This window comes from Pseudorca crassidens, chromosome 16 (assembly GCF_039906515.1).
Source record: "Pseudorca crassidens isolate mPseCra1 chromosome 16, mPseCra1.hap1, whole genome shotgun sequence".
NCBI lineage: Eukaryota > Metazoa > Chordata > Mammalia > Artiodactyla > Delphinidae > Pseudorca > Pseudorca crassidens.
The window spans coordinates 19,007,762-19,024,442 of NC_090311.1; the positions used below are offsets into that span (position 1 = coordinate 19,007,762).

At 36.2% G+C, this 16,681-nt stretch overlaps 1 protein-coding gene across 6 annotated transcripts in view; it reads right to left on the reverse strand.

Annotated features, from left to right (window-relative positions):
* The window catches only part of SHOC2 (SHOC2 leucine rich repeat scaffold protein), a 111,439-nt gene that overhangs the window by 9,838 nt on the left and 84,920 nt on the right, over positions 1 to 16,681 (reverse strand). For all 6 annotated transcript variants that reach the window (XM_067709426.1, XM_067709421.1, XM_067709422.1 and 3 more), the window contains 2 exons: positions 6,190 to 6,320; positions 1,756 to 1,944 (listed from right to left, as the gene is read on the reverse strand). In XM_067709426.1, coding sequence (XP_067565527.1) covers positions 1,756 to 1,944; positions 6,190 to 6,320 — 320 coding nt within the window. The remainder of the gene's footprint in view (positions 1 to 1,755; positions 1,945 to 6,189; positions 6,321 to 16,681) is intronic.

Consider the following 16,681-nt stretch of genomic DNA (forward strand, 5'->3'; position numbering starts at 1 on the left):
GCACAGGGGCTTCCCTGGTGGCGCAGTGGTTGAGAGTCCGCCTGCCGATGCAGGGGACGCGGGTTCGTGCCCCGGTCTGGGAAGATCCCACATGCCGTGGAGTGGCTGGGCCCGTGAGCCATGGCTGCTGAACCTGCGCGTCGGGAGCCTGTGCTCCGCAACGGGAGAGGCCACGACAGTGAGAGGCCCGCATACCGCAAAAAAAAAAAAATGAGCACAGGATCTGAATAGATATTTTTCCAAAGAAGACATACAGATGGCCAACAGATACATGAAAATGTACTCAATATCACTAATTATCAGGGAAATGCAAATCAAAACCATAATGAGATATCACTTCACTGCTGTCAGAATGGCTATTATCAAAAAGACAAGAAATAACAAGGGTTGGTGAGAATGTGGAGAAAAAGGAATCCTTCTGCACTGTTGGTGGGAATGTAAATTGGTGCAGTCCCAATGGAAAACAGTATGGAGGTTCCTCAAAAAATTAAAAAGAGAATTACCATATGATCCAGCATTTCTACTCCAATGTATTTACCCAAAGAAAACAAAAACACTAACTCAAAAATAAATATGCACCTTTATGTTCATTGCAACATTATTTACAACAGCCAAGATATGGAAACAACCTAAGTGTCCACCAATGAATCAATGGATAAAGAAGATGTGGTATATATATTCAATGGAATACTATCCAGTCATAAAAAAGTATAAAAACCTTGTTATTTGTGAGGACATGGATGGACTTTGAAGGCATTATGCTAAATGAAATAAGTCAGACAAAGAAAGAAAAATACCATATGATCTCACTTATATGTGGAATCCAAAAAAAACAAACAAGCAACAGCAATAACAAAAACCAAGCTCAGAGAGAAAAAGAACATATTGGTGGTTGCCAGAGGCAGGGGGTAGAGGGTAGATGAAATGGATGAAGAGAGTCAAAAGTACAGCATGATGATTATAGTTAATAATATTGTATTGCATATTTGAAAGTTGATGAGAGAGTAAATCTTAAAAGTTCTCATTACAAGAAAAAAAAATTCTGTAACTATGTATGGTGATGGATTTTAACTAGACCTACTGCGGTGATCATTTAACAATATATACAAATACTGAATCATTATGTTGTACATCTGAAACTAATATAATGTTGGAGGTCAATTATACCTCAATAAAAAAGATAAAAAAAAAAGAGATCACCCATAAATAATTCTGATATTCAAAGATAAACATTATATTTTAGTAAACACTGGCTGTATGTATGCATATAAATCTATAGATATTTAATATATAATTGAACACATTAAAAACAGCTTTTAAAAACAATGTGTACAAAGAGAATCTTTACATGCTTAACTTTTTCCTACTTAGTAAATTGAGAATATTTCAACTGGTATTTAATATTCTTCTACACTAGAGTATTATTTGTAATTGCTTCATATTATTTCACTGAAGATATAGTACTTTTAAGAAATGAAATCCCTATTAATTTCAATAAGTTGGTACCAGTTAAATGGAAAGCTCTGCAATAAATATCCCTACAACTATGCTTTACGGATATTCATGATTATTCAAACTGCTAAGGATATTGCATGGTTCTAAGCTATTTGTTGTCTAACACAAATTGTCCTGAAATATCCTTATTATCAGTTTAGATTCTCATCAGCAAGAAACAAATACCCATTCTGATAAACCATAAATATTAGAAGTACTAGTCATAGTAGTTATTTTCCCCTAATACAAATAGAGGCTTACCTTCATATTCAGCTTACTTAATACTTTTGCTCTGGAGAAAATTCCGAATGGGATTTTGTTGATTCGATTGTGTTCCATGTTGAGGGAATAGATGGTGGAAAACTGAGATGGACCACCTACTGGATATAACTGGAAGCAGTTTCTAGCTAAGGTCAAACTATTCAGTTTCACAAGACTTGATAAAAGACTCTGTAAAAAAAAAATGAAATAAACATAAGAATTAGAACTGTAACAAGACTTATTCTGTAGAGTACAGAGCAGCAGTCCCAAACAAATGCCTCAAAGGGCCTTGCAGGTAACAAATGACAGAGACCGGTTGGACCGGTTCTGTGATGCCTCATCTAGAGGAAAGTCACTCACTACTCAGCTCTAGCTAACTGTTGCCTTGCAGGAATGTGGAGCCAATGTAGTCAGATTTCCAGACTTTACAAAGAAACAGGAAATTCATTTATTTATATTAAATCTCTTGATTTTTATTCTTTGGCTTTAATTTATTTAAAACAGTCTACAGGGTAAAGAAAATATAGCTGTGGGTAAGAGGTGTTTCATGAGTGGCTAGTTTTAGACCTCTATAAAAGCAGAAACATTGGTATCAGACAGTCCTGGGTCTGAGTCCTGACTCTGCCACCTGCTATGTGATCAATCCTATCCAGGTCTTAGTTAAGTACCTATCTCTAAATTATTACTAAGGTTAATATAATGCTTAGCACAGAGTAATGTGTCATTCAGTAATTTAAATGTTCCTTTTAGGAATATTAAATTCAGAAGATAATATACTTCCTCATATTGTATATTGCTTTTCCATACAGTAAATTTCTGAGGGAATATACATCTACCAAACAAGTATTTACTTAGCATATAACCCCATATTCCCTCTTACTTCAGTCTCCCACCATGTAACCACAGTGCTAGGTGTTATAAAAGAGTCTCTGCCATTAAGAAGACTAAATCCCACTTAGAGAAATAAAGCACACAGATAGGAAAAAGAAAATAATATATAACTGTATATAATCAGTAATAAAGTATACAGAATAGGCTCTTGCTATTCAAAGTCTGGCTCAAGGAAGAGCAGCATCAGAATCCCCTGAGAGCATGCTAGAAATAAGGACTCTTAGGCCCCACTCCTACAGAATCATAATATGAGTCTTAAGATTCCCAGGTAATCTGTATGCTCATTAATGTCTGAGAAACACTGGTACAGGCTATAAAGCAGTTTTATATCCTGGCCCTATCTTTTAGTAGCTTGTGACTTTGGGCAAGTCATTTCTCTGAACACTAGTTTTATTCATTTGTAAAATGATGATGCCTTATTTTATAGGCTATAATAGAGTTTTTTTTAAAGAAATAAAAATATATAAACAGCTTTACAATACCTCCCATTATAATAAGTGCTCAAATTTTAAGTCACTTCTTTATTTAAATTCAAAGAAAAGAATAAATACTGGAATAACCAGAAAAGCAGGAAGAAGGCTGAGAGTCTGAGAGTGTGCCAGATCTTAAAGGATGAAAAAAAAATTTAAATACTCAGAGAAGCAGAAGAAAATATTCTGGATTGATGTAAAGGCCCAAGCAAGGAGAAAACAAACGTTGTGAGGTGTGTGTTTTAAATAATGTTCTAATTTTGGCTATCCACCATGAGGAAACTGAAGACTTAGTACCTGAAGTGTCAGCTGTGATTTGCAAGGCCCACTGAAGGAAAAAAATAACTATATAATTGAAGTTATAATTAGTGAAGTGAACTGAAACTTGTCCTTTATGATGAACACGAATAAGCTACTCAACATTTGTCAACTGCTATACACAGAAAAAAGAAAGAATAGAGAAAGAGAAAACTTTCATGGCAGTCAATTCAGGGAAAATGTCTACATCCTACTCCACTGTAAATAAAGGAGTTCTATTGAGTCTCATGGCAAAAATGTTATTTTTATTATTCTTAGAGCTGACTTACTTTATTGAATTGATATTCTTTTATGAAAAAATGTTAACACCTGAGGATATTTGAAAAGGGGCAACAAGAATGCAGCTCTCCAACCTTTCCATTCTTAGGTCATGCTATGAAGCTTTGGGGTTGCTTATCATTGCTTTAGAGTCAGGCACACGTGGGTTCCCATCTCACATCTTCTACTTACCAGCCTTGTGATCTTTGGTGAATTAATTAGATAATATATCTCTCACCATATTTCCAGAAAAAAAATTTAAGCGTGACAAATTTGGCCAAAAACATGACTTTTCTTAAGTCTTATTTCTCTATTTGATGAGACTACCCCAATAACTAGTACGATTATAGTGAAGATGTAAATGGAATAATACATGTAAGCTCCTAGCCTTATGCCTTGAGTATATGTGCTTAAATTCATTAAGTTCTTTCTCCTTTTGTGTTTATGTCTACATTAAAACTAGTCCATTTTCAGACAGTCTTCAAATGGAAAAGTAGTCATTTTGCCAGCTCTGATTTCAGCAATATAATGCGCCCCCAGTGAAAACCACTTTCCTGATTTTTCTTGCCAGCTTGAACGTCTAAGTGCTGTTTAATGGATTTTATTATTTTTCTTATTGTGATTATAAATGCAGATAATTACACATTTGCATTAAGAATACACTACTTCCAAAGCACACAGACTACTTTTAAATAAAACAATGTTTTCCAATATTTGAACAAGGCCAATCAAGGATTTCCCCCATAGCTTCTCTATCTGAAAACAGGCCTGTTTAAATACACATACACCCTTTCTTCCACAGCCAGACTGAAGAGAGCTGTCTTCTTTATAATTCTCTTATCAAAAAAAAAATCCTAACTTATTTCAGTAACAAAATATTATATACTTAGCACGTGTCTTTATCCTAAGAGGTTTCCAATAACTATGTTTCCCTTCAGTAACAATAAGACTGGATATATAAATAAATATTAAAATTTCTCACTTGATGAAACTTGATATACACCCAGTCTTTATATTTAGGCATATTGACATTGTAAAAGCAGTCAGTCTTACTTAAGCTCACAAATCACATCCTAAAAAAATCCCAACAAGGTCTAATTAATATGCTAATTATTTCCCTTATTATGGATATGAATTACTGTTAAAAAGAGGATGACATTAAACAGTAGAACCTCACCCATTCTGATCACTGTAAATTACCAACATTACAGAAATTAAAAAATCCAAACAGTCTAGCTGTCAGGGCGATATCTACAATCTGTGGATTCTAATCCCTATCCCACTTAAACTACTACTAACAATAGTACTCTTTTGACACAGGTGATATACTGTCATAGTAGTTTTAGTGAACTGGTCCAGACTAGAAACTACAATCCTGGGAAACTCATTTTTGTACTCTGACCAAGTTTTTTCTGAAAACGCAAGCATCTAGATTAATAGGAACTGAATTAATAGGTGCTACTTTATTTCTGTATGCCTAAGAAACAAATTAATTAAATAAATTTATTTGATAAAATAATTGCTACAAACCTAGAGCCTCACCTACTCAAATTGTTCATTATAAATCAAAGCATATATCTGAAAAACATTCATCCAAAGCACCTTTATTCTTAATTCAAATACACACACACACAGATGGGAAAATTGGTAATAATCTAAACATAATAGGCCTACTTATATAGTTTTAATTATTAGAGAAAAAAGACTTTGCAAAGTTCAATCAATAACTCCACAATTCCATTCTTTTGCTTGTTAGAATATTACAGTAAGATATTATGCTTGAATAACTACAAGCAAACTTACTAGTTGTTGGGTATGCTAAAACAGCAGGTAGCAAAAGAAGAAATGGCAAGAGTAAAAAATAATAAAGTTGAGAAAAACAATTTAAAAAAGAATATTGCATCTTGCCCAATTAATCTCTACGCAAAAGTGAAAATATTTTTCTAACAGAACCAACAAAACCCAAATTTAAAATAATGTGTTAAAAAAATAGCAGATTCTGGTGACTGGTATTGCTAAACAGGCTTTAATGTTATTGTATAAGCAGGGCAATAATTTGGGTCACAGGCATGTTGCAGCTCATATTAATCTGGATAATAAGTAGTGTATTCTATATAGTCATTCTTTTATCATCTTTCTACAATATCTTTTTTCTTTTATTACTGAACTGGGTGGGGTAGCTGAGTTTTAAAACCAGCTATACAACCTCTCCTCAATGGCTTTTATTGTCAAGTCCCAAATGACATGAGAAAGATTTACATGGTACTAAAGCGGAAAGTAGAACACTGATTTTCCACCTTCCTTTCTGTTCCTATAATCTTATCTACTCTTTCTTTTTCGGAATTTTTATCTTAGTGGTGGGCTATATGTCCATAGCATACCCATTATTTAAGCAATTTCAATCATCATATTATTTACCCAGCTGTAAAGACTGACTAGTTTTCCCTTCATTATCTTGCAGGCTTGTTTCAAGAGTTTACTGTAATCCACTTCTTACCTCTGGTAAAGTAGAAATGTTATTGTTCTCTAAATTTAATTCTTCAAGTGCACTGCATTTTGCCAATGATCTGGGTATTGCTGACAGTCTGTTATATCTCAGACCAAGACGACTTAAACTGGACAGGTTTCCTGTGAACACACAAAAAAAGGGAATTTCTTTTAATCCGATGAGCCTGTCACTGTCCCAGGCTATCAAGCAGTATTTATGAATTACTTTGAAGCACTATTTCAGCAAGATCCTTAACTTTTTGTACCAAGAAACTGCACACTACACTCTATCAATTAGGATGAAACTGAAACCACTTTCGTGCCCTCTTAGAGAAATAATGAAATACACAGCTATAAGTCAATTTTTAAAATCAATTATTGGAAAGTATTGTCATACTTTAATAAAAAAATAACCTTTAGATAAGGCCTAATTGAATAACATCAAAGTAGTAAATATTTTAAATTTATAATAGTTAATCCCATTTGTATCTATGTGATGGTGATCCAATACAGAACAAGTGGCTATATATAAAAATGTACATGTAATTTTGAAGAAAAAATTTTCAAATTTCTAAAATGGTATTATTTAAAATATAAGATGCACAACTATTTTGTGAGATCAGAAAGGTTCAATATTTTCCATGAATTTAAATATAAACATTCCAAAATTTCTCTAAAAAGTTGACCTGATGGTAAAAAAATTTCTCAAAGTAATTTTTTACAAACAAAAGTGGAAGTTATAGTCTCTCTTATTATCTAAACATATCCAGCTTGAGCATATTAGCCACTATTGAATAACTAAAATAAGCAAAGCATAAAAATAGACATTTTCTACTTTTATTGCTAAGACCCATGGCAAGCTACATGTAAGCTACATGGATGAATATGATGATATCTGCTATCATAGAAGGTTTAAATCAAATTTAATTTCCCAAATATACATCAGAAAATAAGTTCATTTTGATAGCAAAAAAGATAAGAGTAATGAGAATTTAGTTCAATGTATTTCTTTGCAATGACTGGTTAATTTATTTTCTGATTCCACATTGCAATTGTTGCTATAACATTTTTAGTTGGGCTAGGTTAAAATGTTAAATGTAGCCTCTAGTTTTAAATTAAACAGTATTACCAGTATTAGAAATTATAGGCATACTTCATTTTACTGTACTTTGCTTTATTGTGCTTCACAGATACTGCAACTTTATGTATTGAAGGTCTGTGGCAACCGTGCATTGAACAAGTCTATTGGTGCCATTCTCCAACATCATTTGCTCACTTAATGTCTCTGTGTCCCATTTTAGTAATTCTTGCTATATTTCAAACTTTTCCATTATTATTATACTTGTTATGGTGATCTATGACCAGTGATCTTTGTTTTTGTTTTTGCGGTACGCAGGCCTCTCACTGCCGTGGCCTCTCCTATTGCAGAGCACAGGCTCCGGATGCGCAAGCCCAGCGGCCATGGCTCACGGGCCCAGCCGCTCCGTGGCATGTGGGATTCTCCTGGACCGGGGCACGAACCCGTGTCCCCTGCATCGGCAGGTGGACTTTCAACCACTGCGCCACCAGGGAAGCCTGACCAGTGGTCTTTGATGTTACTAGTATAATTGTTTTGGGTTGCCACAAACTGCACCCATTTAAGACGGTGAACTTAAATTGATAAATGCTGTGTGTATTCTGTCTGCTCCACTTACCAGCTGCTTCCCTGTCTCTCTCCCTCTCCCCTAAGATACAACAATATTGAAATTAGGCCAATAATAACCCTACAGTGACCTCTAACCAAGTGAAAGTTAGAGTCGCATGTCTTTCACTTTAAATAAAAAGCTAGAAATGATTAAGCTTAGTGAGAAAGGCATGTGGACAGCTAGGTTGAAAGCTAGGCCTCTTGCGCCAGTCAGCCAAGTTGCGAATGCAAAAGAAAAGTTCTTGAAGGAGATTAAAAGAGCTACTGTAGTGAACACATGAATGATAGAAAAGGAAAACAGCCTTATTGCTGAAGTAAAGAATGTTTTAGTGGTCCAGATAGAAGATCAAACCAGCCACTACATTCCCTTAAGCCAAAGCCTAATTCAGAGCAAGGCCCTAACTCTGTTCAATTCTATGAAGGCTGAGAGAGGTGATAAAGCTGCAGAAGAAAAGTTAGAAGCTAACTGAGGTTGGTTCATGAGGTTTAAGAAAAGAGATGGCTCTCCATACATAAAAGTACATGGTGGGCTTCCCTGGTGGTGCAGTGGTTGAGGGTCCGCCTGCCGATGCAGGGGACGCAGGTTCGTGCCCCGGTCCCGGAAGATCCCACGTGCCACAGAGCGGCTGGGCCCATGAGCCATTGCCGCTAAGCCTGCGCATCCGGAGCCTGTGCTCCGCAACGGAAAAGGCCACAACAGTGACAGACCCACATACCGCAAAAAAAAAAAACGAACAAAAAAGTACAAGGTGAACCAGCAAGTGCTAATGTAGAAGCTGTAGCAACTCATCCAGAAGATGCAGCTAAGATAATTAATGAAGGCGGCTACACTAAACAAGGTTTTCAATGTAGACAAAACAGCCTTATACTGAAGATGCCATTTAGAACTTTCACAGCTATAGAGGAGAAGTCAATGCTTAGCTTCAAAGCTTCAGACAGGCTGACTCTCTAGACTTCTAGAATTAGAAGTGGAGCCTGAAGATGTGACTGAATTGCTGCAATCTTATGATAAGACTTTTAACAGATGAGGCACTGCTTCTTATAGATGAACAAAGAAAGTGGTTTCTGGAGGTGGAACCTACTCTACTGGTAAAGATGCTGTGAAGACTGTTGAAATGACAACAAAGTATTTAGAATATTACATAAGCTTTCATTGATAAAGCAGCGGCAGGGGTTTGAGAGAACTGACTCCAATTTTGAAAGAAGCTCTATTGTGGGTAAAATGGTATTACATACCATTACATGCTGCATGAAAGGAAAAGTCAGTCAATGCAGCAAACTTTATGTGGTTTGATTTAAGAAACTGCCACATCCACCCAAGTTTCAGCAGCCACCACCCTGATCAGTCAGCAGCCAAGAGGACCAAGGCAAGATCCTTAAGGCTCAGATTATGGTTAGTACTTTTTATCAATAAACTATTTTAAATTAAGATTTGTACATTTTTTAGACATAATGCTATTGCACACTTAATAGACTACAGTACTGTATGAACATAACTTTTATATACACTGGGAAACAAAAAATTTGTGTGATGCTTTATTGTGATATTCGCTTTGTTGTGCTGGTCTGAGATGGAATCTGTAATGTCTCCAAGGTATGCCTGTATAGAAGTGGATGCCTGTGTCACACTTAACTTTTTGGAGATAAATATTTTTATGCCTTTCAACTTTCAGCCACTTTCTGATGTTTGTCCATTTCTTTCTTTTTGCTTTGACCATTTTCCAGAAAGTTGTTGTACGAATAATTTTCTTAGATATGTCTAACATTACTTCAATATTTACAGAAAATATATATTAGCCTATAGAATAAGTTAAGCCTTAAAACCTAGGAGGGCAGTCACCATGCCTCATATTCCTTATCCTGTTATACTCATTTGCATCCTTCCCTTTTGCTGAAGAAAACAGTGATCAAGGTTCTAAGAAATGACTAAATGGAGCTAATTTTTACCCTTTACATTTTCAAGAGTTAGTATTGCTATCAAAAATACTCTGGGGAGGGCTTCCCTGGTGGCGCAGTGGTTGAGAGTCTGCCTGCCGAGGCAGGGGACGCGGGTTCGTGCCCCGGTCCGGGAAGATCCCACATGCAGTGGAGCAGCTGGGCCCGTGAGCCATGGCCGCTGAGCCTGCGCGTCCGGAGCCTGTGCCCCACAACGGGAGGGGCCACAACAGTGAGCGGCCCATGTACAGAAAAAAAAAAAAAATACTCTGGGGACTTCCCTGGTGGTCCAGTGGTTAAGACTCTGTGCTCCCAGTGCAGGGGGTCCATGTTCGATCCCTGGCCAGGGAACTAGATCCTGCATGCCACAACTAAAGATCCCACATGCCACAACTAAAGATCCCACATGCCTCAACGAAGACCCGGTACAGCCAAATAAATATTTTTAAAAAATACTATGATAATTCTATACCATAAGTCTAGCCAACTATAATGTGAAAAAATCCTTAGCAACCATTTCAATTCCTGCAATTAGAACTATTACAGAGGTATGCTATGCTCATTTATATTACTTTCTTATAACAGTGCTTGGAAACTGGGCCGAGAGTTCGCTATTTATGATTAATTAAGATTCCAACAGGCAGAAAACTGAATTAAAAAGCAACAATAAAAACTACCACTTAGGGCTTCCTTGGTGGCGCAGTGGTTGAGAATCTGCCTGCTACTGCAGGGGACACGGGTTCGAGCCCTGGTCTGGGAAGATCCCACATGCCGCGGAGCAACTGTGCCCGTGAGCCACAACTACTGAGCCTGCGCGTCTGGAGCCTGTGCTCCGCAACAAGAGAGGCCGCGATAGTGAGAGGCCCGCGCACCGCGATGACGAGTGGCCCCCGCTTGCCACAACTAGAGACAGCCCTCGCACAGAAACGAAGACCCAACACAGCCAGAAAAATAAATAAATAAATAAATAAACAAATGTGGGGTTAAAAAAAAAAACAAAACTACCACTTAGCAAAGACAAGTTAAATTTGCCTTTAAATTGTTTTCTAAATTAACTAAGGATGCTTCACTAGTATCTTTCTGATGACACTCCAGTGAGATGTGTCAATTTTGGAAGGGGAGAAAAAACAAACAAGCAGAGGGGCTGGGTCACTTTTCAAAGCTCCAGAGAATTTAGAGATCAGAAATAAGGGCAAGAATAATATTTACTATTGTTGTCACTGCACTGTGACATTGAATTTGATACAAATGTTACTTAGAAGTTGGGATGGCAAAAAATAATCTGCTTTATGATGAAGTATGTTAATTATAGTCATATTTCTAATAGCAAAAAATGGGGACAACCTATATGTTCAAGAATAGATGAATAATTATTTAAATTGAAGGCACCACAGTGTAATAGAAAAAACAAAGGATATTATATTATCTATGTGACCCTGGGCAACTTATTTAACAAGAGTCTATCTCCTCACTCATAAAGTGGGGATAATGCCACCTATCCGACAGGGTCACTCTAAGGATTAAATACAATGTGTGTAAGATACTTAGCACAATGACTGATACCTAACAGATCTTCAAAACATGATTTTATTCTACAGTATTTCTATATTCTGTTACAGTCTGTACCTATCAAAATAATGTTACAAAAATCTTTAAGATGTGAAAGACTAAGTTACGATATTAAATGAAAAAAGCCAGATAACAAAATCACGTGCTTTTTATTACCTCAACATTGTAAAAAACACATGCATGCAAAAAGAGTGGGGAAAAACACACCAAAACTAACAGTTAGGGCTTCCCTGGTGGCGCAGTGGTTGAGAGTCCGCCTGCCGATGCAGGGGACACAGGTTCGTGCCCCGGTCCGGGAAGATCCCACATGCCGCAGAGCGGCTACGCCCGTGAGCCATAGCCGCTGAGCCTGCGCGTCCGGAGCCTGTGCTCCACAACGGGAGAGGCCACAGCAGTGAGAGGCCCACGTACCACAAAAAAAAAAAAACCAACCAAAAAAACCCTAACAGTTATCTCTGCATGATAGAATTATGGAAGATTAAATTTTTTTCTGTCAACTTGTCTATAATTTCCCTAATTTTCTATAATTTTGTAATTTTAAAACACCCTTTTGTTAAAGAAAAAGTCTATAATTCTAAAGTCATTTTACTTTTAAAAACTGTGATATCTTTATACCAGCCTTTTATTCAATGAATATTTTACATTTTGGAGAAGTTTTATACTAATGTAGACCAAGATGTTTGGACATTTTACATTGTGAGGCTCATTTTCTCCATACAGTGAGGATATGAGCTAAGTTGTGGAAAAACAGAGCACGGTAGTTTGAAGTTTTAGATAGCCATTCTGATAAAAAAGACAAGAGATAAGAAAGATACCCAAGAAGTAGCAGTAAGAGCCAACTGAGAGTACTCAGCACAGACTTTAGCATAAGATATGCAAAGTGAATTAATGGCAGAGCTAGAATCAAACTCAGTTGGCTCCTTATCAAGTAATCATTTTTTGTGAATTTCATCGACTCTGCTCCAGTGAGCTTGTTTCCTCCTGACACAGAAGCATGATATGTTCATTCTTGCCTCCACGCTGTTTGACTGTCCTTGTTGTGCTCATGGAATGCATTTCTATTCCATACTGAGTCCAGCATATTTGTTCATGAAGCTTTCTCTGGCCATTCTATGAAGACCTTATTGATTTCCCTATAAACTGGACTCATGGCCACACATTGTTTTCATCATACGTTGGCATTTACTTATATTTGGTCTTATGTTGTTAGTTGTTTCATGGATTAGTTACCTCCCCCAAAAGACTGAAAATCCTTTAAGTAAGGGAGGTTGCTATGTACTTCTGTCTCCACACAGAATTCAGTGCTAAGCACACAGCAGGCACTCATTCATACTTTCTTAATAATTATAGAAGCTAAAATATTTCACTTTGTCCTCCTTTCCATTAGGAACAAGATGCAAAAACTTAAAATTATATGAAAGGTTCATAAAAAGATTTTTCCTTTGACCCATTCTCATCTTATAAAATAGCCTATGAAACACAGATGTTAACTGGACATGGTTTTAAAATACATATCATATTTGTCTGGTCTGAGTACAAATTAGTTCTTCTACAAATATCTGCAATAATTTTTTCTGAGACACCCAATGTCTACGCAGCCCATTTTTAGATATCGGAGAACGAACTAATCATTTCCAACTCTTTGCACTCCTCCCATCCCACCAAATCATTTTTTAATTACAAAATATATACATGCAACTTACTCTCTTCCCCAGAGAACCATGGTTTGTAGTCTAATATGTACCTATTGAGACCTTTCTGTAAGCATTTACTTACACATATACAAATACAGGATTTTTTTTAATGTTTCCGTGTTTATTTTTACATAAATGGGATCATTTTACGTACTTTTCCCCCTATATAATAGGTCACAGAAATATTTTCTGGTGAGTAAATTCAGATATACTTAATTTTATTTAACCATTGTATTCTACGATGTGCACCATTATCTAAACATTCCCCAATTGACAGCATTTGTTTCTAATTTTTAAAAAGGAATTCTATAATGAACATTCTAATACATATCTGTGCGTACATGTGAAAATATTTCTGATGTATCAAAAGATATAGATTTTTTTTTTTTTGCGGTACGCGGGCCTCTCACTGTTGTGGCTCTCCCGTTGCGGAGCACAGGCTCCAGATGCGCAGGCTTGGTGGCCATGGCTCACGGGCCCAGCCGCTCCGCGGCATGTGGTATTCTCCCAGACCAGGGCACGAACCCGCGTCCCCGGCATCGGCAGGTGGACTCTCAACCACTGCACCACCAGGGGAGCCCCGATATAGATATTTTAAATCTTGATAAGACAGTGCCACTAGGCTATATCGATTTCATTCCCACCAAAATTGAAGGACAGTGGCCATTTACTCATATCCTTTCAAAATGGGGAGGGAGGGAAGGTATCAATATTTTATCCCTGTCTATCCCGTGCCCACGGCCACTATAGCTACAAGGCTGGTAAAGGTGGAAATTTTCTTGCAAGCAGTGATAATGTCTGACTACAAAGAATGTCAAAATCTTCTGATAAAATTTTAATTTGCTATACAAAGTTGAAGATAAAAGAGCCTCAATCTTAAAAAAGAACTGGAAGTAAAGAAGCTCATCCCTTTCTCTCCTTCATACCACTGCTCTCCCTATGAAAGAAAGTTGTTCCATTGTAATAAAATGGCAGAAGCATTTACCAAAGGGTCTATGAAATCTGCCAGGAGAGGAAAGGGCTTATTAATAGCAGAAAGTCCCCATAATTTTGCTCCACCAACTGACATGCCTCAATAATTGTTTACAGTAGAAAAGTAGGTGAATACGATATTTTAACCAATTTTTATTCTCAATGAAACCCAAAAACTTTCTCTGGTAACAAAGATTAGTATGGTAACCAAATTCTAAATGCTTATCAACTCACAAACCCAGTAAATAGAACCACATTCCTGAAATTTCTCTTCCAAAAGCAAAATAAGCTTCTCAGTTTTAAAGTCAGAATAGGTTTCTAGAAGTTAAAAATTACAAAATGGGGAATTCCCTGGTGGTCCAGTGGTTAGAACTTGGTGCTTCCACTGCAGGGGGCACAGGTTTGATCCCTGGTCAGGGAACTAAGATCCCTCATGCCGTGCGGCACAGCCAAAAAAACTAAAAAAAAAAAAAAAATTTAATTAAAAAATAAATAAAAATTATAAAATGAAAACGAAGTAGTGAAAATGCCACATGAAATTATCTAGTACCAAAACTAGTGGTTATTTAAACAAAAATGATACCTCCTACTTTCCTAAACATTTTTTTTTCTTTTCTCCTTTTTTTTGGGGGGGGGAGGGTGATGTAGAAGAGCATGAACTTTAAAAATTGTAACCTATGAGAATATGCTATTCTGATGAAGAAACTAACATTTGCAAAGCACTTGTCACTTTCTTGAGAGCATGGCATGTTCAAGAAGTCATCCACATTTTGTCAAAGTCCGTTACTCCCAGCAAAACAAAAGAGGTGAAAAAAAGTAAGGATAAAATATCAACGCTTTCTTATGCCAGAAGAAAACTTGACATCAGAAGTCTGGCATTTACTGTGATTCACCCCCTGCAGTGGTTTCAACTCTAACCTCTTTCAATAAGTGGTTTTAACCACAAACTAAACTGCAACCTAGAAATCAAGCCATAGCTTGCTTTAATATTGATCCATTGTGACTAAGAAATAAAATCAACGTTGCTGAGCTTCTGTGTATAAATGTAGGCTGATCACTGCCAATCACTGGCATTCAGTTGTGCTTAACTTTGACTGTAAGTTGCTCTGTGTTCTGCTCTGACAGCTTGCTTTCTTATGCTGTCAGATTTTTAAAATATGGAAACATCAAATGGCTAGGAGTTAAAATTAGATGCTTTCAATTTCAGCAAATATAATCAGCATTTTTAGGTTAATTTAGTCTTTTGAGTAAGACTCTACCTCAAATAGTCTTTATCTTATTTTAACAAAGTAGCAAAAAATCAGTAGAAAAGGCACACAAGTTATAACAATGAAATAATGTCAAAGGTACAATTTTTTCCAGAAACATTAAACTGAGAAACTGAAAATAAACTGAAAAGTTATACAAAAATTCTTAAAAGTTAAAAACTCAAAAGAATGCCACCATTAAAAAACAAACAAACAAGTTGTTATATGTAAGCAGCACTGTAATTACCTAAAATTGAATCACTAAAGAAATGTAAAGAAATGTAAAATTAAGAAAGCCAGGAGAAAGAAGGATACATGGAGAAGTTACCCTTTGTCAGAGGAAGTGAATCCATAGCACCCTAGTCTTACTAACTGGATGATTTTACCATCCTCCACTACCTATGCTATCTCTGTTTGCCAAGACTATTCATTTTAGTACTTTAATTGCATCCCTCTTTGATTGTTATTTAACAAGACAGGAAAACAGACACATGCATAAAATACTAAATAACAAAATATTGTTAGATAATTTGAGAGTAAGAACAGGGCTGATTGATGACCATGCCCTTTATAGAACTCTATATATCCATATGATCAGTTGAAAGAGTAGAGGAAATTATGTGTATATTTAGGAGAAAAGAGTTCTAAGCAGAGAAACTGAAGTACAAAGACCCTGAGGCTAGAAGTTGGCTGATATGCTCAAGGAACAATAAAGTATATGCATCTATAATATCCTAAGAAATATACAATAATTATCCCTCAATGAGAGTGATAAGGACATAACTTTATAACATTTCAAGCATCTTTAATTTCAGTTCCCCTGTCTGATTTGCTAGAGTAAACAACCTTTACTTTTTTCTAAGACTGAGCAAGCCTTTAATTTTATAAGTTTCTTTTCTAAAGTGCTTTCATGTTTCATTCCACCGAAAAGTGATCATGTTAAAATGCATTATTCTTTCTTTCCTCCTTTACTATTAAAATTAGTTGGTTGTTCAAAATAAGCAAATTTAGACATATTTCAATGTAAGAACATACAACACAAAGTAAATATGTCAATATGTAATTTAAGAAAACTATACTGAAATAAAGATTAAACCTATATGTTGAACTGGATCAGAGTATCCCAGGGAAATGGGCCCTGGGATATAATACAGTTCTTGAACTTTAGAAATAAAGAACACTTTGGGTGGCCAGGCACAAAGATTAAGTCACTTATAATGGAAAAAAAATTAGACTGGCTTCATACTTTATATTCAATTCCAGAAGACAACAGAGCTACCTCCTAGTTCTCCTAAAATGCTCAAGGAAAAGTAGTTGAACCCAGTGATTTTTACATCCATCAAACTGTTCTTTAAGTATAAAGGTTACAAACATACAAGAACTAGGGAACTACTGTTCATG